Genomic DNA, 22,811 nt, shown 5'->3' with positions numbered 1-22,811 from the left:
ATATGTTGCCATCCAAGCAACGTTACTATTGACGCCCCTGCTTATTTCAACAAGACAATGCCAAGCCACGTGTTACATCAACGTGGCTTCATAGTAAAAGAGTGCGGGTACTAGACTGGCCTGCCTGTAGTCCAGACCTGTTCCCCATTGAAAATGTGTGGCGCATTATGAAGCCTAAAATACCACAAGGGAGACCCCCGGACTGTTGAACAACTTAAGCTGTACATCAAGCAAGAATGGGAAAGAATTCCACCTGAGAAGCTTAAAAAATGTGTCTCCTCAGTTCCCAAACGTTTACTGAGTGTTGTTAAAAGGAAAGGCCATGTAACACAGTGGTGAACATGCCCTTTCCCAACTACTTTGGCACGTGTTGCAGCCATGAAATTCTAAGTTAATTATTTGCAAAAAAAAAAAAAAGTTTATGAGTTTGAACATCAAATATGTTGTCTTTGTAGTGCATTCAATTGAATATGGGTTGAAAAGGATTTGCAAATCATTGTATTCCGTTTATATTTACATCTAACACAATTTCCCAACTCATATGGAAACGGGGTTTGTATAACCATGTTGTATTCTGTACTGCAGGAGGTTTAGAGTTTGTGATCATGCGCTAGTCTATAATTTCACTTCACAAGCCATTTTCTACACAGGAATCTGTTGTACTCTAAAATGAAATAGGGGAGATCAGGATCAGACAGCAGTCTGTGCTACAAAGTAAGGAAAATAAGGTCAGAATGACTTTGACTTTTAAAGCTGTCTGCCAAAGGCATTTGACCATAATAAAAGAGAACCAGAAAGTGAAGAAAGAATCAGTGACTATTTTGTTGTTATGCTTATCGATATATGGATATTATAATCCTGAAGGCTTTGTGTTGAAACATTTTAATTTATGTAATTGTATGTGTTGATTTTTACATTAAAAAAACACCACAGTTACACAATTCTACATGTTCGAAAAGGACTAGGAAGAATCGTAGCTTACTTAATTCTTCTTTTTGTCAAGAGCCACCTGTGAGTGTAATTAACCATTTTCTATGTTGTGATCCACAATGGCTTTTTTTTTTTCTTACATTTGAAAATAGATTTCTTTCAATTATTTCTTGTGGCATTTCAACACATGTGACTTTTGCCCCGACCTTCTGTATGAAGTGTTTCCTGCCTGAGTGCATTCTCTCCAGTGGAACGAGAGGCAGAAAATGAAGCCTCCATTTTACACCAGACGAGAGGAGCAGAATACTAAGACATTTGACTACCTTGTTAAATTAGCTCTTGGAGTCCTACTTTCCTTCATTCCTAATTGTCAAATAAATGTATTCCTCTCACATCAACTCTGTTTTCATGTTCCTCACATCTGCATGTCCAATGGGACTGATGAATCTTTGGAAAGTTTAAAAAGATGCTTAAATCTATCTTTTTCTCGCCGTTTGTCTCGCTTCCCTTTTTTTAATTACTGTAACTTTTTGATTTAATTGACTTATTAAGTACGTCAATTTCCCTTTGTAATTTCCTCAGCCCGTATACCTTCCTGTATTATAATTTACACTCTAACACATTCCTTTAATTATTTGTGTCTTCTTATTGCTCGTTTGCATGGCTTAGCATTGTATTTCTAGGGTATGTACTCAGACTTAAACAGTAAAACCTGTTTAAGTCGACATTTCCCAGATTGGCGGACTCACGTCGACATAAGCGGTTGATGACGTGAGCAAAAAGAGGCATTGCTTGCACATTGACTTGTGACTTTGTCCAAAGACTTATGGAGAATGGACAAACCTTTAAATCAGTGGTTCTTAACCTTGTTGGAGGTACCGAACCCCACCAGTTTCATATGTGCATTCACCAAACCCTTCTTTAGTGAAAAATTAAATGTTTTTTTTTTTTTTCAAATTCAAGACAAAGTTATATGTTTTTTTACTGGTGCACAAAATGAACCGTGCATGAACATCACCTTGTTCAAAGAACAAAACCAACACAGTGCATGAACTCACAACAAATTACACACCTGTAAATCAGATGGAAAATTAGAGGGAACTTTGTTTGGGGGTATCCATAATACGCCGATAGGGAGACGTTTTTATTTACACGACGAGTCGGTGTGTCTTGACCTCCGCGGCGGAGGCTCTGCCGAACCCCTGAGGCCGACTCACTGAACCCCTAGGGTTCGATCAAACCCAGGTTAAGAACCACTGCTTTAAATGGATGTGTTTTTTTGTTGTGGAAAGGTGTATAACAGATCGGCTGAGAAGTCTACTTTGAAAGAAGAAAGGACTTTATTATCCTATGCTGAAGTTTTAGAGGTAAGGATGAAACCCAATTTTACCCCCCTTACCCGTTGCTTAAGCCCTTCGCCGGTCAGTTTAACGCGCTCACGTCGCGCAAGTGGTGTCTAAATTCTCTTTTAAAGGGCTCATCATTTTTTCTATATGTGTACAGCTCTGGTAATGGGTAGATTCGCCCCCACCTGCACAAATGTACTTCAAAATGTAACAATCAAAATAAATATGACTTTTTTTTGGTTTACTAGGGCATGCATATATAATATGCATTAGTTTGACCATTTAAAATCAACGATAATAAAAAGGAGATGCTTGGAAATAGCATAAAAATGCCCCAAAAACGTGGAAAAACACGATTCATAGCATTACTTTTTGGTGTAACCATCATGAGCGTTCTGTTCAGGTATATTTCTTTTAAATTTTGATAAATCATCATAAATAGGTATTGATCAATCTTTAAGCTGTGTGTATTTGATTTCAGTTTGCTTTTGACATCTTATTTAGATATGTAGTTGAAACTTTTACAACCTTGTGTTGCGCTCATGATGGCGTAACCAAACTAGATTATTTTGAATATTTATTCCCTTTTTTACATTTAGTATATTTAAAGGCCTACTGAAAGCCACTACTACCGACCACGCAGTCTGATAGTTTATATATCAATGATAAAATCTTAACATTGCAACACATGCCAATACGGCCGGGTTAGATTAGTAAAGTGCAATTTTAAATTTCCCGCGAAATATTCTGCTGAAAACGTCTCGGTATGATGACGTTTGCGTGTGACGTCACGGATTGTAGCGGACATATTGGGACACCATTGTGGCCAGCTATTAAGTCGTCTGTTTTCATCGCAAAATTCCACAGTATTCTGGACATCTGTGTTGGTGAATCTTTTGCAATTTGTTTAATGAACAATGAAGACAGCAAAGAAGAAAGCTGTAGGTGGAATCGGTGTATTAGCGGCTGGCTGCAGCAACACAACCAGGAGGACTTTGAGTTGGATAGCAGACGCGCTACCGTGAGGACAGCTTTGGCTTCCAAACATTTGATCGCTTGCCCGTACGTGCGTGCCGCTATGTGCATGTCACGTACGTAACTTTGGGGAAATATATGTGCTGTATGAACTTTGCGGAGGTGAACGGTACTTTGGGCTGTGGGATTGAGTGTGTTGTGCGGGTGTTTGATTTGTATTGGTGGGTTATATGGACGGGAGGGGGGAGGTGTTTGTTATGCGGATTCATTTGTGGCATATTAAATATAAGCCTGGTTGTGTTGTGGCTAATAGAGTATATATACACTACCGTTCAAAAGTTTGGGGTCACCCAAACAATTTTGTGGAATAGCCTTCATTTCTAAGAACAAGAATACACTGTCGAGTTTCAGATGAAAGTTATCTTTTTCTGTCCATTTTGAGCGTTTAATTGACCCCACAAATGTGATGCTCCAGAAACTCAATCTGCTCAAAGGAAGGTCAGTTTTGTAGCTTCTGTGTTTTCAGATGTGTGAACATGATTGCACAAGGATTTTCTAATCATCAATTAGCCTTCTGGGCCAATGAGCAAACACATTGTACCATTAGAACACTGGAGTGATATTTGCTGGAAATGGGCCTCTATACACCTATGTAGATATTGCACCAAAAACCAGACATTTGCAGGTAGAATAGTAATTTACCACATTAGCAATGTATAGAGTGTACTTCTTTAAAGTTAAGACTAGTTTAAAGTTATCTTCATTAAAAAATAAGGACATTTTAATGTGACCCCAAACTTTTGAACGGTAGTGTATGTCTTGTGTTTATTTACTGTTTTAGTAATTCCCAGCTGAATATCAGGTCCCACCCGCCTCTCACAGCATCTTCCCTATCTGAATCGCTTCCACTGCCCTCTAATCCTTCACTCTCACTTTCCTCATCCACAAATCTTTCATCCTCGCTCAAATTAATGGGGTAATCGTCGCTTTCTCGGTCCGAATCGCTCTCGCTGCTGGTGGCCATGATTGTAAACAATGTGCAGATGTGAGGAGCTCCACAACCTGTGATGTCACGCTACTTCCGGTACAGGCAAGGCTTTTTTATCAGCGACCAAAAGTTGCGAACTTTATCGTCGATGTTCTCTACTAAATCATTTCAGCAAAAATATGGCAATATCGCGAAATGATCAAGTATGACACATAGAATGGACCTGCTATCCCCGTTTGAATAAGAACATTTCATTTCAGTAGGCCTTTAAATATACTGTGTTTTATGCTTTTTTCTCTTTGGAACATGTACTATACATAGAATACAATAAAGTCCCATATAAAATTATGTTTCTAGCAATACTTGAATTTTGCCTTTGAAAGTAACACTCCAATGTCCATTAGTGGAGCTGTACACATATTCAAAACATTTCCTTGTGGTCCTCATAACATATAATGGTGGTTCTTTGGTCAAAATTTTACATAGATTATGTTTTACAGACGGTTTTCAAGCAACTTTCTGACCATCATTTCAGGATGCACCTTTTTGTGGGCGGTCTAATTTACGTGCCGCTACTTTGTTGTAGTTTTAGCGCTTCCATGGTGAGTCTACTGACAGACATAAGTTCGAATTATACGCTGATTTGTATTAGAAATGGCAACAGTGGAGGATGCATTTGTATTTTTGAGCCAGTCTGCCCCACAACAAGAGGATAGAGGAATACAAAGAACTTATTGACTACAAAGGCAGACCAGCACATTGCATATATGGATAAAGCGGTGACGAGAGATGGGAATTGATAAGATTTTTCGGGTTCCGATTCCACTTGCAATTCTGCTTAACAATTCGGTTCCTTATCCGTTTCTTATAAATTCTCATTTCAGAATCAGAATCAGAACTACTTCATTACAGATTTTCAGCACAATCCCATTCAAGAGCAGACATGCATTGCATAAAAAGATAACATACGAGTTGATTACCATTAACTTTGATTAGTACACACTCAACAGTGAGGTCTTAAGAGGCAGGCAACCTCCATGGGGTCCCAGGATCAGGGTTCCCCAAAATGTTTTGTTTTAAAATAACTAATTTAATAATACAATTAATAGTCTACTGTAGAAATAAACATCATATTACATACAATTATTATTTTTAGAGGAATAAATGAGCACACAACTCAAAAGTAAAACTATGTCAGCTAGTGACAAATCCATCTATCCATCCATCCATCCGTTTTCTACCACTTGTCCCTCTAAGTTCAATAAAAGTGTGCATTGTGCAATTCTGCAACCATCACCTATAAAATAGGGCAGTCAAGTGATTATTCTTTTTGAATCAGATTAATCACACTCTAAACCTGTGATTAATCATAATTAATCATGGGTTATTATTTGCTTGCATAAATAAAATTTGCTGCAGAAAATACCCAAATATTTGGGTACCAATGCAATTTAGTAGTCAGAATGTCGTACAGGAATGTTTTTTAAATGTTTCACTGAACTGCAAGTCATTGATTTGCTCAAAACTTGTTGAAAGTAATTAAGTGCACAGTTTGAAAGTGGTTGCAGTTTGCAATAATCTTGCAAACACGGTACATTTACTAATCAATAATGTAGTAAACACACTCATAAACAACTTAATATAGTGCACCATTTACTCTTAGTTTTAACAGTTGTTGAAACAAACAAGCTTTTTTACCCTTTTCAGATGACAATGCTGATCTCCTTTTTTTGGTGCAATGCGACCCCAGCTCGTTGTGATTACTTAGATGTCCAAAGTTCTCCAGGAAGCATAATAAATACACATTTAGTCTGTAGTTGTAAGTTGATGCTCTTGCTTGTGTAGTACAGTTGGTTTATCTTTGCTGTGCTAGTGCAATATGAACGACATCTTCTTGGAGGACTTGGTCTTCACAGATGCTAGGTGTCCTGCATGTGGTGGCTGTCCGTTTAGCAAGAGGCACATGTTTCAGTTAAGTTAAGTTAAGTTAAAGTTAAAGTACCAATGATTGTCACACACACACACCTTAATTCTAGCCTGATTTAGCCATTCCTTTACCACTTTTGACGTGTGTTTGGGGTCATTGTCCTGTTGGAATACCCAACTGCGCCCAAGACCCAACCTCCGGGCTGATGATTTTAGGCTGTCCTGAAGAATTTGGAGGTAATCCTCCTTTTTCATTGTCCCATTTACTCTCTGTAAAGCACCAGAACCATTGGCAGCAAAACAGGCCCAGATCATAATACTACCACCACCATGCTTGACGGTGAGCATAGTGTTCCTGGGATTACAAACGGTGTCTGTAACACGGCGTTAAAAACGGCTGATCAAACAAAACAAGTCATTGTCATGGACTCACTAGCTGCGGAAGCTAGCTTTCCAATCAGCTAAAGAGACTCAATAACTCCACGGTGTCGTTTTGGTGGATTTAATGACAATACAAAAATAATGCCAGTGTGAGTTAATAATACTAACCAAGACACTCATAAACGTGTTTGCAAAGTAGCTAATGCTAACAATGCTTGCTTCATTACATTACCATAGCACATAGAAATATGCATAAAAAACACTCCTACGGACATCACAGATGGGACGGTTTAGTAAGCATGAATTGTTTTAGTTATATTGTAAAACTTACAAACGCTGCTTGGAGTGAGAAATGAAGAATCCATACAAGTAGAAACGCTGTGGGCGGCGAGAAGACCGAATGACAATTGTACTTTCGGTAGGTTCGTAGCTCAGTCTAAACAAAAGGGCACTGCAGCACGTGCGGTGAGCGAACTCGTCCAAAATATATAGTATAGACCAGTGGTTCTCAACCTTTTTTCAGTGATGTACCCCTGTGAACATTTTTTTAATTCAAGTACCCCCTAATCAGAGCAAAGCATTTTTGGTTGAAAAAAAGAGATAAAGAAGTAAAATACAGCACTATGTCATCAGTTTCTGATTTATTAAATTGTATAACAGTGCTAAATATTGCTCATTTGTTGTGGTCTTTCTTGAACTATTTGGAAAAAAGATATAAAAATAACTAAAAACTTGTTGAAAAATAAACAAGTGATTCAATTATAAATAAGGATTTCTACACATAGAAGTAATCATCAACTTAAAGTGCCCTCTTTGGGGATTGTAATAGAGATCCATCTGGATTCATTAACTTAATTCTAAACATTTCTTCACAAGAAAATACATCTTTAACATCAATATTTATGGAATATGTCCACAAAAAATCTAGCTGTCAACACTGAATATTGCATTGTTGCATTTCTTTTCACAGTTCTTTTTGACAGACATTTTAAAAAAATCTCACGTACCCCTTGGCATACCTTCAAGTACCCCCAGGTGTATGCATACCCCCATTTGAGAACCACTGGTATAGACAATAACACACCTATCCAGAGTGTTTGCTTGTTTTTTTGTTCTTTTTATATTTCTATTATGGACGCGCGTCAGCAAAGAAAAATCACTAAATTATGCGCACCGAATTATAATTGGCAGGGTTTAAAGCCGCGGAAACTTTATGTCGACAAAAGGGACTTTAGTAATAAGAAGAAAACGGTGGACTGGGACTTGACTTAAGACGGCTTGTCGACACAAACGAGCTCAACGGTACTACAAATACACCTATCAGGGAGTCTAACTAACTTCCAATTAATCACAGTCAATTGATCTAAACAAATCTCCCCCCAGCCTCCACCCCCGCCAAAAAAAAAGAAGAAAAATCTGTGCATCTGTGCAAGACATATATATACTCTATTAGCCACAACACAACCAGGCTTATATTTAATATGCCACAAATTAATCCCGCATAACAAACACCTCCCCCCTCCTGTCCATATAATCCGCCAATACAAATCAAACACCCACACAACACACTCAATCCCACAGCCCAAAGTACCGTTCACCTCCGCAAAGTTCATACAGCACATATATTTCCCCAAAGTCCCCAAAGTTACGTACGTGACATGCACATAGCGGCACGCACGTACGGGCAAGCGATCAAATGTTTGGAAGCTGCAGCTGCGTACTCACGGTAGCGCGTATCCAACTCAAAGTCCTCCTGGTAAGAGTCTCTGTTGTCCCAGTTCTCCACAGGCCAATGGTAAAGCTTGACTGTCATATTTCGGGAATGTAAACAATGAAACACCGGCTACGTGTTTGTGTTGCTGCAGCCGGCCGCTAATACACCGCTTCCCACCTACAGCTTTCATCTTTGCTGTCTTCATTGTTCATTAAACAAATTGCAAAAGATTCACCAACACAGATGTCCAGAATACTGTGGAATTTTGCGATGAAAACAGACGATTTAATAGCTGGCCACAATGGTGTCCCAAAATGTCCGCTACAATCCGTGACGTCACGCGCAAACGTCATCATACCGAGACGTTTTCAGCAGGATATTTTGCGGGAAATTTAAAATTGCACTTTACTAATCTAACCCGGCCGTATTGGCATGTGTTGCAATGTTAAGATTTCATCATTGATATATAAACTATCAAACTGCGTGGTCGGTAGTAGTGGGTTTCAGTAGGCCTTTGGTTGAAATGTATTGTTCAAGGGAAAACAAGCGGCAATCATGTTTCTGCTTCCATATAGACCAATGAGGCTGGCTGTGACATAACAAAATGTCCATGTGACACGTGGCAGACTGGGAGAGGCTGGGCTTTATCTGCTTTGGATGAGCTAGTGTCTGCTCGTGGAACGCAGAACAAAAAAGCCTAAATGTCGGGGACAGGCAAATAACGCCGCACTTAGCAACAATCGCCTCTATACTTTCTGGCCAATTCACAAAGAGTGGGGGTTGAGGGGGTGTTCAGTTGAGAGGCAGTGAGGGCTGACAGAAAATAGACAGCTAAAGGAAGATGAGATGGCGTTATCAAGCAGCCTTTTGTCTGCCATTTTACATAACAAGCCGAGGGAGGAGTCCTTAGTTTGGACTAAAATATGTGCGCAAATATGTGAACACGTGATGCCAGGCAAAAGCTGGTGTCAAAGTTAGATAAGAAAAAAATAAGATTGTGGCTCAGTAAGGCGTCTTGGAACAATGTGCTTACTTACCTCTTTAAGGGAAACAACGCCAATGAGGCGTCCAATACTGGTCACGTAGGCGTGGTCGAGTCCCAGCAAGGAGAAGATCGTGTGAGTCTGGAAAGAAAAACAACAGCAGAGATTGGAAGTTGTTCGTACAAATGGAGGGTACATTTACATTAGAATAGTGCCAGTTGGATTTTTTTTTTACAATGCATTCTAACTCATAAATAAAAGGTTCTACTTTATATTCCGCCCATAAATAAATAACCATTCAAAAAGCGCCAACAATACTCCATTCACATTTTGTGATTTAAATATTAACCAACTATTGGTGGTATTTTTATTATAAGCGCTAACGCAGACAAACTATTTATAGCGGGTACAAGTTAACTACCATGTGTCCCTATGTTCACATCATCAAGTGGTCTGCAGTTTTCTCGTTTCCTTGCTCCTTGGAAGTTTTTATAAGTCATGTCTCTCACCTGGAAAGACAAAGTCTGAGTAGGTATTCCGACAAGTGGGTACACTTTGACATCCGAATTAAATCCAGGAATGAGGAAAACAACGCTAATGCAATTTTTTTCATACACAAACATTTTTAAAAAGTTTTACTTGACTGCATAACATTTATTTGCTAAAACAATTCTAACAGAATTGAGGGCCGTAGCACCAAATTCTGGGACTCCGCCCCATCTCATCCAAAACCCAACATCACCGCCCTATACACACATATTTGATGTTAACACGCACACAAAACAACAAATTATTGCAAGAATTTAGTTGAAACAAGCTTTTTACAACGTGTGTAAAAATCCTAATTAGGTTTTTGACTTTTTAAAGATGGTGTTCACATATCTGGATCATGTCTACATTAACCTCCCTAAATCATTTGGTTTTGTTAAATTTTTTTTTTTTTTTTTTTTGTCAAAAAATTCTATACTGTATAAACTGGCCAGAATACGAATTTAACTAACTAATCATCTAGCCCAGGGGTCGGCAACCTGCGGCTCCGGAGCCGCATGCGGCTCCTTGACCACTCTGATGCGGCTCAGCTACATACATGCCGACCCCCCCCCATTTTCCCAGGAGATTTATGGATCTCAGTGTCTCTCATAGATTACTCCCAGGGAAAAAATAATCCTATTTACACTCTAATTACTAAATAAAGGGCGTGCCCTAATTGCACTGCAGTAATTGTCCTCTATAGCATTTACATACAGTGTACCTGTCCAGCCACATGTTGCATGTTGTTATTACTTGCACACACAGGAGACAGCAAAGCATACTTACTCATCAGCCACACAGCTTACACTGACGGTAGCCGTATCAAACAACTTTAACATTGTTACGTTACAAATATGCGCCACACTGTGAACCCACACCAAAAAAGAATGAAAAACACATTTCTGGAGAACATCCCACCGTAACACAACTTAAACACAACACAACCATTACCCAGAATCCCATGCAGCCCTAACTCTTCCGGTCTACATTATACACCCCCGCTACCACCAAATCCCCCCACACATCAACCCCCCCCCCCCCTTTCCGTGGGTTGGTTGAGCGGAAGAGTTAGGGCTGCATGGGATTCTGGGTATTGGTACCGTCAGTGTAAGATGTGTGGCTGCTGAGGTAGTACGCCTTGCTGTCACTTACGTGAGCAAGCTGAAATTGCATTCTACGTGTTGTCGATCAGGTACACTGTTAGGGCAGACTGTAGAGGGTGCCAAATGCAGTGTCATCACGCTCCGATATTCGGGAGTCTCCCGGGAAAAATGAGAGGGTTGGCAAGTATGACGCGCCATTCATTCAAAACTCGCGGGCTGCACTAACATCAAATTTCCACATTAAAGTGCGTGCCGGTGCGTGTGTCGGAGACCCCTGGTTAACATAGCACAAAGCATTTAAGCTTTGTATGCGGTGTTTTTCATTTTAAATTAAAAATTTTTTTTTGTGGCTCCCATTACTTTCTTTAATTTGTGAAACTTGCCAAAATGGCTCTTTGAGTGGTAAAGGTTGCCGACCCCTGATCTAGCCAGTCAATATTCACCTATATGTGATTGCAAATATGTCAAGTTTTCCTGTACTTTAGAGTGTAAAGTAGTGATTAGTGGATTCACGTAGGATCATAATCAGGGGATAATATGAATGATAATACATTGTATAATAAATATATTATTATTAGTGCATTTCCTGGGGGTTAAGTCCCCCCCGTCTTTAAAAACTAGTGACACCTCTGTTTCTAACTTTATTCTAGGCCTGGGTATTTGAAAGCACCACAGTTATGTGCAATTGGATCCAAAATTAAACTAATACCGGTACATAACGTTCTATTATGCTGCCACAGATCTATCTATCTATCTATCTATCTATCTATCTATCTATCTATCTATCTATCTATCTATCTATCTATCTATCTATCTATCTATCTATCTATCTATCTATCTATCTATCTATCTATCTATCTATCTATCCATCTATCTATCACCTGAGCTTAGATGACATTATGAAGATTGTGTTGAGTGAAGGGTTTAAAGTTACAGTAACTAATAATATGAAATACTTCACATTTGGACATAACTTGCCCAACATGGAGATTCGTTCTCTAATTGCTTGTTGCTTCATTGGTATGTACTGTTCAATAAATTATTGTTATAATATTATTAGTTAGTCTCTGAATTGTAATGCCTACATCTGCGTTATTTCTGAGTCATTTTAACCAAAACAGCTGTCAACATCTTAAGTATACAGGAGTGATGTCCATAAAGATGAAAAACTAAATTAATAGGTTTAGGATTGAAAATCGGAAGGTCTACTTTGTAATTTTCTTAATTATACGTGAAGAAACTGACAACAAATATTTACCAGGGGTTGTGAGCTTAACATGTACACCAGTGTTTTTCAACCTTTTCTGAGCCAAGGCACATTTTTTCATTGAAAAAATCCTGAGGCGCACCACCAACAGAAAACAAAAAAAAAATGAAAGTCAGCAGCCAATATTGACAATAACAAGTCGTTCTCGCAATTGATATGAACATGAATTCAAACCATAACCAAGCATGCATCAATATACCTTTTGTCTCAAAGTAGGTGTACTGTCACGACCTGTCACATCACGCCGTAACTTATTTTGAAGTTTTTGGTGTTTTCCTGTTTGTAGTGTTTTAGTTCTTGTCGTGCGCTCCTATTTTTGGTGGCTTTTCCGGTTTTGTTGGTATTTTCCTGTAGCGGTTTCCTGTCTTCCTTGAGCGCTATTCCCCGCACCTGCTTTGTTTTCACAATCAAGACTATTTAAGTTGTGCGGACTTCTTTGTGGGGACATTGTTGATTGTCATGTTATGTGCGGATGTACTTTGTGGACGCCGTCTTGTCCACACGCTGTAAGTCTTTGCTGTCGTCCAGCATTCTGTTTTTGTTTACTTTGCAGCCAGTTCAGTTTTAGTTTCATTTTGCATAGCCATCCCTAAGCTTCAATGGCTTTTCTTAGCGGCACTCGCCTTTTGTTTATTTTTGGTTTAAGCGTGAGATACCTTTTTACCTGCACACTGCCTCCCGCTGTCGTCTGCATATTGTGATCACGACAAACATATACAAAGCAATTAGCTACCTGCTGCCACCTACTAATATGGAAGAGTATTACACGGTTACGCTGCCGAGCTCTAGACAGCGCAGACACTCAACAACGGCACATTATTTGCAGATTATAATTACTGGTTTGCATTTGGGTTGTCCCGATCTGATATTTGGATTGGATCGGCCGCCGATATTTGCCAAAAAATGCGTATCGGCAGGGCATGGGAAAATGCCGATCCAGATCCAGTTTTTAAAAAAAACTCCGGTCCGTGTTTTCTAACGCACCGATTTAAATAATACATTCCACTTTTCTGCTGCTTCCGCATTTTTCAGCACACCATCAACACATCCACAGGTCTGCGTCCTAACCGTCCTAATCGGAAGCGGATGCCGGTTCATGGTTCCGAAAGGCGAGCGGAAGTTACCGGTAAAAATGTCAGCTGTGTGGGATTATTTTACCCTACAAAACGAAAAAGATGAAGAGGTGGAGTGCAAAACATGCCACAATAAAGTCAAACGTGGTGGTAAAGTTGTAAAACATTTTAATACAACAAATCTGATCAAGCATTTAGCGAAATACCACCGTAAAGAATATGAAGAATTTCTAAAGAAAACTGACGAAAAGAAAAAGAAAGGTCCTACCCAACTAACTCCGACAGAAACGTTCGCACAGCGTGACATACTGCCACTGAACGCTGCTAATAACTAGAGTCATTGCCGAGGAAATAATTCTGGATGATGAGCCGTTATTTCTCGTGAGTAAAGTGGGCTTTCGACGCACCATCCAACCCATCTCCCCATTATGCTCGGACTGCAGTCAGGGAGGGGGGGGGCAAACAATTGAAGGGAGTGTGTAGATATACATATATATTTTGAAGTTTACACTTGTTCAAGAGCATGTATTGATGCTGAGTTATAGACATTTTATCCCACTCAGGTTGTTTGTGTGTTTTGCTTTTTTTAAATAATGTTTACAGCCTTATTTGCACTTTATACTGTTCACTTTTTTACTGTTCAATGATGCCATTTCTGTTTGTCATGTATAATTTTGTCTATATTGTGTTTATCCTTGAATAAACAGGTCAGTTTCTTGTTACCAACCACTGTGTATTATTCAAACTCACCCAATTCAGCTGGCTAGTTGTTATCAAGAGTACTAAAACCCTTTTCAACATGAATCTGACAACTAAGTAGGCTAAAAAACTTTAAACTTTAATACATGCCAGTATCGGCCAGTATCGGTATCGGATCGGAAGTGCAAAAACCTGGATTGGGACATCCCTAGTTTGCATAAAATATATTTTTAACCCAATTAGGTGAAATTACATAATCTCCCACGGCACACCAGACTGTATCCACACCAGACTGTATCTCACGGCACACTAGTGTGGTTGAAAAACACTGATGTACACACGCAAAATCATGTAACAATAATGTGTAGTGTCAAAGTGTAGCAGATTTGAAATCAGTGAGATGCTTTTGTATACTGCAAAACATGGGCAAAAATGCAACACGTACGGAAAATAAACGTCTGGCTAAAAATAATCATAACTGTAATATTACTATTAAAATGTTATTACAAATGCCTGACATTACAGTGATTAGGAAAAAAAAGCCACAATATTTAAATGCTCACTTAAAGGCCTACTGAAACCCACTACTACCGACCATGCAGTCTGATAGTTTATATATCAATGATGAAATCTTAACGGGTTAACTTATAAAGTGCAATTTTAAATTTCCCGCGAAACTTCCGGTTGAAAACGTCTATGTATGATGACGTATGCGCGTGACGTCAATGGTTGAAACGGAAGTATTGGGACACCATTGTATCCAATACAAAAAGCTCTGTTTTCATCGCAAAATTCCACAGTATTCTGGACATCTGTGTTGGTGAATCTTTTGCAATTTGTTTAATGAACAATGAAAACTGCAAAGAAGAAAGCTGTAGGTGGGATCGGTGTATTAGCGGCTGGCTGCAGCAACACAACCAGGAGGACTTTGACTTGGATAGCAGACGCGCTATCCGACGCTAGCCGCCGACCGCATCAATGATCGAGTGCAGTCCTTCGTCGCTCCGTCGATCGCTGGAACGCAGGTGAGCACGGGTGTTGATGAGCAGATGAGGGCTGGCTGGCGTAGGTGGAGCGCTAATGTTTTTTGCATAGCTCTGTGAGGTCCCGTAGCTAAGTTAGCTTCAATGGCGTCATTAGCAACAGCATTGTTAAGCTTCGCCTGGCTGGAAAGCATTAACCGTGTAGCTACAGGTCCATGGTTTAATAGTATTGTTGATTTTCTGTCTATCCTTCCAGTCAGGGGTTTATTTCTTTTGTTTCTATCTGCATTTAAGCCCGATGCTATCACGTTAGCTCCGTAGCTAAAGTGCTTCGCCGATGTATTGTCGTGGAGATAACAGTCACTCTGAATGTCCATTTCGCGTTCTCGACTCTCATTTTCAAGAGGATCTAGTATCCGAGGTGGTTTAAAATACAAATCCGTGATCCACAATAGAAAAAGGAGAAAGTGTGGAATCCAATGAGCCCTTTTACCTAAGTTACGGTCAGAGCGAAAAAAGATACGTCCTGCACTGCACTCTAGTACTTCACTCTCACGTTCCTCATCCACAAATCTTTCATCCTGGCTCAAATTAATGGGGTAATCGTCGCTTTCTCGGTCCGAATCGCTCTCGCTGCTGGTGTAAACAATGGGGAAATGTGAGGAGCCTTTCAACCTGCGACGTCACGCTACTTCCGGTACAGGCAAGGCTTTTTTTATCAGCGACCAAAAGTTGCGAACTTTATCGTCGATGTTCTCTACTAAATCCTTTCAGCAAAAATATGGCAATATCGCGAAATGATCAAGTATGACACATAGAATGGATCTGCTATCCCCGTTTAAATAAAAAAAATTCATTTCAGTAGGCCTTTAATCAATCTCAATTTTTCGCGTGAAGCAAGTTTTATGTGACTTTAGCAAAACATCCTCTTGATCCTAGTTGGTCAATATTTACACAACCCAGTTTTTCACCTCTAACTCTCGGACTTATTTGTGCAGCACTGCTGATGCAAACATTTTGTTTTCCCACGAGGATCATTAAACTTTCATTTAATCTTCTCCTCACTGCAGGGGTTTCCATCATGGCATGCGGCTAAAAGCAAACGAGAGCACAAGGGGAAAAACTTTCCTGCCGAATCAGATGAGCGGCGGTGCTGAAGCTGTTTGCTTTAGATCATTTTTTTTGGCGCAACCACAGGAAACCGTTGAAGATGTTGGAGTTCGATCCCGCTGTGCAGTTAAGTAAATGGGGGCTGCGCCTGTTGCTTTCACGCCTAATCCTTATGTAACTTATTTCCTATGTCTCTTCAGTGCAATCCACATTTATTTTGAAACCGGCATCAAAAGCAGAAGCTCTGTTTATAAGGACTATGTGTTAAAAGGTTTTACAGGTAAAAACACAACGTTTGGGAACATGTTGGTTTTTTTTTTTTTTTTTAGAAAGAAGCTTGTGTTCTTCCTGAGCAATACCGAGGTAGGCAAGGACTCAGAGGCAATGCGACTTTGAGCTCCCCTCTTTACGCTGTGACATTCTTGGTGTGGTTTATTAATTAATTCAACAAAAATACTGTACATGTACAACAGGTGCTCGGTCTCAATTTTACCAGCATTTCAATAAGTATAAGGCTAATAGATGTTGAATGGTAACACAAAATCACTGATTGGTTACAGTTTATCATTCGGTTAGGTCGGGGGTCAGCAACCAGCGGCTCTCAAGCCGCATGTGGCTCTTTAGTGCCGCCCTAGTGGCTCCCTGGAGCATTTTTTTTTTTAAACGATTGAAAATGGAAAAAAATTTGGGGAATACATTTTTTTGTTTTAGTATGCTTTTTGTGACATGACACAAACCTTCCCAATTGTCAGAAAGCCCACTGTTTAATATGTTTGTGTGTATGCTTCACTGATGAGAGCATTTGGTGAACATCGTTTTGTCCTACTAATGTCGGCGGTTCTTGAACTCACCATAGTGTGGACTGTGACGCAACGGTGTGTTTCCATGTAAAATCTTCCACCCCTTCTTTGTCTCATTTTGTCCACAAAAACGTTTCATGCTGTGCGTGAATGCACAGAGGTGCGCTTTGTTGATGTTATTGACTTGTTGGAGTGCTAATCAGGCATATTTGGTCAGTGCATGACTGCAAGCTAATAAATGCTAACATAATATTTAGGCCAGGTGTATGTACATATTGCATCATTATGCCTCATTTGTATGTATATTTAAGTTCTTTTAATATCCTTTAATTTTATCCTCTTTGTATATAATTTAGTTTTGCATGTCTCATGACACATTATCTGTATGTAATATTGGCTGCATTTCAGATAGTTGTTTGTGTGCCACGTTGTTCCAGACCATTGCAAACATTACCTAGCTTGCAAAGATTGTAATAAATCTATTAAAAGAAGACAGCCTGCAGTTTCTTTTAACTTGGACACATACATCTATACCTTTGGCAATTAAAAGCCAGTACATTTCCAGGACTTATCTCACCTTCTGAGTAGCCTCTGATTTATTAATGATTTCTAATGTTGTAAAAATGTGTAGAATAAATATTACATTTCAACATTTCTGTCAACAAAGATTTGCTTCAGCTTGCGACACATAGTCATTTTGATAGTAGGCTATTATAGCTAATATAGACACTTACGTCATGTGTTGCCTTCAGTAGAAGACTTATATACGGCTTTAAATTTTTTGCGTCTGCAGACAGATTAGTGTTTTGTATTTTTGGCCCAATATGGCTCTTTAAACGTTTTGGGTTTCCGGATCCCTGGGTTAGGTTGTTTTTAGCATCCCAATATATCATAGATCCCCAAAATCTACCATTACCATTTAAAAAAATGCAATCATTTAATGTATAGTTACAGAGCTGCCAACATTTGGCACTCCTTACTTGAACGACTTCATTAATGTTTGGGCTAAGGTTCTGTGCTGTTGATACTCGCAGGATGTGAATGCGAGAGACAACTTCTATGCACTGATTTTAAAGATAGAATACAGGTCATTAATGTAATATACCAAGAAACTGAGGTGTTACAGTATGTGCCAGTGATATGTGGTCGTTTTTTGCTGACTGTGAGTAAAATATGCATAACTGCCAGTAAATTTGTTTTGAAGTGAGTAGAAACTTTAGCTGAAAATGTCAGCTAAGGTTGGAGGAAATGTGCACTTAAAAAAATGCTCAACGTAATTAGTTCCTGCTTTGGAGATGTATTTTCCGACCGTTGGAAAGTCACTGAATGTGTCCTGATAGGTGTCCTCCCGCTGGTGTTGTTTTGGCGTGGTTGTTCGTTTGAATAAAGTGACTGTTGATCGACCACCTCCTCGTCATTCTTTCCACATACGGGCAAAGAATACAATAGTTTATACCGACACAAAAACATCACAATACCAGGAGACTCGTAACCTTGGCCAGGATGTCTGGAGACCAAAGGCAATATTCGTGAGTCTTCTGGAGAATTTGAAAGAGTTGGAAGGTTAGCCAAAGGGCTCCCATACAGAAGACCTACTGTATATAATGCCACGGACACATCCTCTTTCTTCGACTGTTTGTTAAATAATGTCCGCTTGCCATGTCTACAACATGAATGCCTCCACTTCTCCTGCTATAATGCGCAATGCGATGCATGCGACACACACACACACACACACCCACCCACGCACACAGACACACATTTGTTACCTTCTTGAGACCTCTGAAAAATGTCTACCTCTTTGCGACCACCCTTTCTAGATATATAAATATTTGTATTTACAACAATAATAATATATACTTACATACTATGCAAATATAAAAAAGGTAAGCTTTTAGTTAAATTTGTATTTTAATTTCTTTTGTTTGTAATTGGTTTTTAATCTTCATTATTTACTTCATGTTATTACAGTATATCTCTATATACACATTTATTTCTTTTTTTAAATTAATTTTGGCCAAAGGGGGCACATTTCAATTTCTTACACACACGTGTTATTACATATGTTGGCCAGAGGGGGAGCACTTCAAATTTTTACACACACTTGTTATTTCATATGTTGACCAGAGGGAGAGCACTTTTAAAACCAACACAGTCCATTTGAAAAACCCTCCTTAGGACCAGCCTAATTTTGATAGATTTCACCACCAGGGGTGCAAATGAGACATTCTCTATTAGCATTCTCTATTAGACGCAATGGTTTTCCTTATTGGGACCATGATTTATGTCCTAACTTGTTCACCGATCCTCATATGGAAGGTACTTGTCCTTGTTGATGTCTCAAGTAGGGTAGAAATACAACACACACACACGCACGCACGCACGCACGCACGCACGCACGCACGCACGCACGCGCTCCAAATGGTGTAGTGTTTGAGGACTACTTTACACCGTAGCAGAATAAAATGCATGGGAAGTCATTCTGTGTGCACTCCAATCTACTTGAGGAACGAAACGCAATGAGTCCACATTGTGTTTAAATATTTGCACATACACACACATAGCATACTCCTTAGTTTTGATGGTGAGAAAAGGTGCCAGGTATGAGATGGAGCAAAAGCAGATGTGTGTGTGTGTGTGTGTGTACTGGCTCATAAACACACACTTAGATCAAGATCCGGTTTGTTGGAGCAACTTGGCTTGGGAGGGGTATAGTAGAATGGATAAAAGCATGTGAGCAATGGGACCATCTTGAGAGAACGCTCTAGACTTTGCAGAGCTCAGTCTTCTCTCCAGCTGTAATATTGTTTAATGTCTGAACTTACTCCATTCGTAAAATAAATTGTTACACATTAATTGTAGCCTTTATTCAGACTGTCGCTAGAACAAAACAACCTGGGAGGACTTTGCCTTTTAAACAGGGAAGCTCGGACAATAGTAAAAAACAAAACAAACAAAGACAAAACATGCCTGAGTTAGGTATGGTAATGCCTGAGTTAGGTTTACCTTGAATTGATTAACGTGGACCCCGACTTAAACAAGTTGAAAAACGTATTCTTACCATTTAGTGGTCAATTGTACAGAATATGTACTGTACTGTGCAATCTACTAATAAACGCTTCAATCATTCAAAAAAGGTCAACCTAATTGTTTTTGTTTTTTATAAACCATTCCATCCCTGGTGTGTACACTACATACTTAGCTCCCGAGTGCAACACACTTTGACACTGTAGCGCTGTCCTTAAATCGATCACTAATGTTTAATTGCCAATGCAAGCACTTGATTTATCGCCAACATTTGAATCACTCAATTAAATATCTACCAGCTTTTTTCCGCCAAGTTGGAGTTTACAATAATAAAACATGTATTTGTAGTAACTTTTTCTCCCCTGGGTGTGCGCCATCACTCTGTTTTGTTTTGGTAAAATCTGCACTGTATTCTGCTGTACTTGTCAATATGAACACATTCAAAATGAGAAGTATAAGTACACAAATTCACAAATTGGGACTCAGCCAGAGAGTAGAACATAAAAAAATACTGTATTTTGAGTACTTTGATTATTTACTGGCAAGAGAAAGCCTTCTATCCATTTTCTATGAATCTTATCCTGTTCAAAAAGCATCCCAGCTCTCTTAGGGTGAGAGGCACTTTGAGTTAGGACGTAACTACCATTTACACACCTTTTTTTTCTGTGGGAATGAAACTGGTAAAGATAAAAGCTCCAGAAAGTCAGGTATATTTACAGTATATAAAGACTATCTCTGGCTTATATAAAGCACTGACAAATGGGCACTTTTTATTATGCCGGAGGGGATTGTGTAAGGTGTCGGTTTTTGACAGTGTGTGGCAGAGGGAGAAAAGAGATGGATTAGATGCAGGGTTGCGTCTGGGATACATTTACAAAATAAGCAGAAGATAAACTAACCCTCACCCCTCACTGTCATACATGTAACATCCTGTTACGTTTTAAGGTAACAAAAGCACCCCCATTGATAATTCATGCTGCACAAAATATAACTATTATGTTAATACTATTATGCATTACGTCATATTTTTTGTTAACTTTGTAACTTTGACCTCCATCTGGTCTTCTGAGCGTGAGACATACTCTTCTGGGGGAAGTGAGTAAAATCAGAGTGAAAGTGAAAAATGAAATTAGACATTGTCAAAAGCTCTTTGGAGAAATCAACTTTGGCTGCAGCCATCATTAAGGATATACCTGTAAATGCTATTTTTTAACATGTTAAAGCAGGGGTGTCCAAACTTTTTCCACTGAGGGCCGCACATTGAAAAATCAAAGCTAGCATTGATTTTGATATTTTTTATTTTAAAAACCAATACAATATATGTATAAAAAATATACATTTAGGCTTCCACTCAGGCTTGATCCCGGGGACCACAAAGGGTTTGGTCCAAAAAATATAAAAAATGTGTCATTATTCAGTATTATTATTTGTGTTATTATTCTAGTTTTTAAATCTCTAGACCAACATAAGGTCTATCTGTCAATATTCAAAATTGTATGCTCTTTTTGTCAAAGAAAACCCTTTTTTTAATGAAAAAAACTAAATATGCAATATTTTCACCCAATAACATTTTTAAGTGGGATATTTGAGATTGTATAATAATTGGAGCCTTAAAAAGGTCAATAACTCATAACACCATTGATTTTAATTCATTATTATTTTTTGAGCAATGACACTTAAAAACTAATCACACTAAAATTGTAGGGGATCCAAAAGGGTACTACTAATTAAAGTGTTAAAAAATAAATTATCTTTTTTTTTTTTTTACTGTTTACTTTTAACACAATAATCTCGAGATCAACTTCAGATCTATCTGTCAATTATAAGTTTTATTGTTGTTTATGTTTTTTGTTTGTTCGTTTTAGGCCCTTCTTTAAAAAAACATGTCGTTTTTTTACATGGCAAACACAAAATATGCAGCATTTTCCCCAAAAAATATTTAATGTGATGTAATTGGAGCCTTGAATAGGTCAATAATTCATAATGACATTGATTTTGATTCATTATTATTTTTTAAAGAAAGAAACAGCCTACATGGCAGCTTTGTGTAATTAGAGTAAACATTGCTACATTTTCTTGTTACATTTCACCTGTTTGCTCTTTAAATACCACTTTTAATGTTTTTTATTTTTTTCAATCGTATTTTTAAAATGTGCCATGGGGCCGTTAAAAAATGACCTGTGGGCCGCAAATGGCCCCCGGGCCGCACTTTGGACACCCCTGTGTTAAAGGAACTCCTATGGAATAGACGGTAATAACTAAGTAGTGTAGTGAGCTTACTTCCTCCTTCCAATAAGTTTGGCTCTTCATTTTTGCCACAGTACAGCACAACCACACGGATACAAGTAAGAAGTTTTTTTAATCTTTTTTTTTAGATTCATTTTGTTTAATGCTTGTATTGAAATGTTTTATTACTGTGTTTCATATTTTCTTTATGTTTGTGTACAGTGTGAGTGACTTAGATGTTAATTTAGGTATAAGATCCGACTTACACTAAAACTCAACTAACGTCATAGTCATAGGAACATTACTTGTCTGTACTGTAAAGACCACCTGTGCACTAATGTCTTCATCTATTGGGATGCAAAATAACACATGCTAAATAGCGTGTGCAAATAATACAATTGTGTGTACTATTAGTGGGCGTGTTGCGGGTTATCTACTAAGACTGCGTGCTTCATTGATAACAAGTGCAAAAGGATTTTGTTTGTACACCAGCCGCCACCATGAAGAGCCTCCCTCCACATTTAAGACATCGTAAGCGGTAGAAAACGGATGCATGGAAGGATGGTCCAACATGTGGCGTTTCATCATGTTGTTGACATGCAGTACAATAACATAATATGTACCACCTTTTCAAGGCTATGTTGAAACACGAGCTAGACAACAGAACATATTTTTAGCATGCGGAATGTGTGCTCTGGGGAGGCACTGTTGTGTTGAGGAATATAAGAAATACAGTATATAAGAATAAT

General features: G+C 38.7%; 1 protein-coding gene across 1 annotated transcript in view; it reads right to left on the bottom strand.

The window, feature by feature from the left end:
- Positions 1–22,811, bottom strand: part of clcn2b (chloride channel, voltage-sensitive 2b) — a 333,131-nt gene that overhangs the window by 19,721 nt on the left and 290,599 nt on the right. The window contains exon 22 of the mRNA XM_062067936.1: positions 9,298–9,384. Within this exon, the coding sequence (XP_061923920.1) occupies positions 9,298–9,384 (87 nt within the window). The remainder of the gene's footprint in view (positions 1–9,297; positions 9,385–22,811) is intronic.

The sequence above is a fragment of the Entelurus aequoreus genome, linkage group LG13 (assembly GCF_033978785.1).
Source record: "Entelurus aequoreus isolate RoL-2023_Sb linkage group LG13, RoL_Eaeq_v1.1, whole genome shotgun sequence".
NCBI classification, from domain to species: Eukaryota; Metazoa; Chordata; class Actinopteri; order Syngnathiformes; family Syngnathidae; genus Entelurus; species Entelurus aequoreus.
This window is presented reverse-complemented; position numbering and strand designations above follow the sequence as displayed.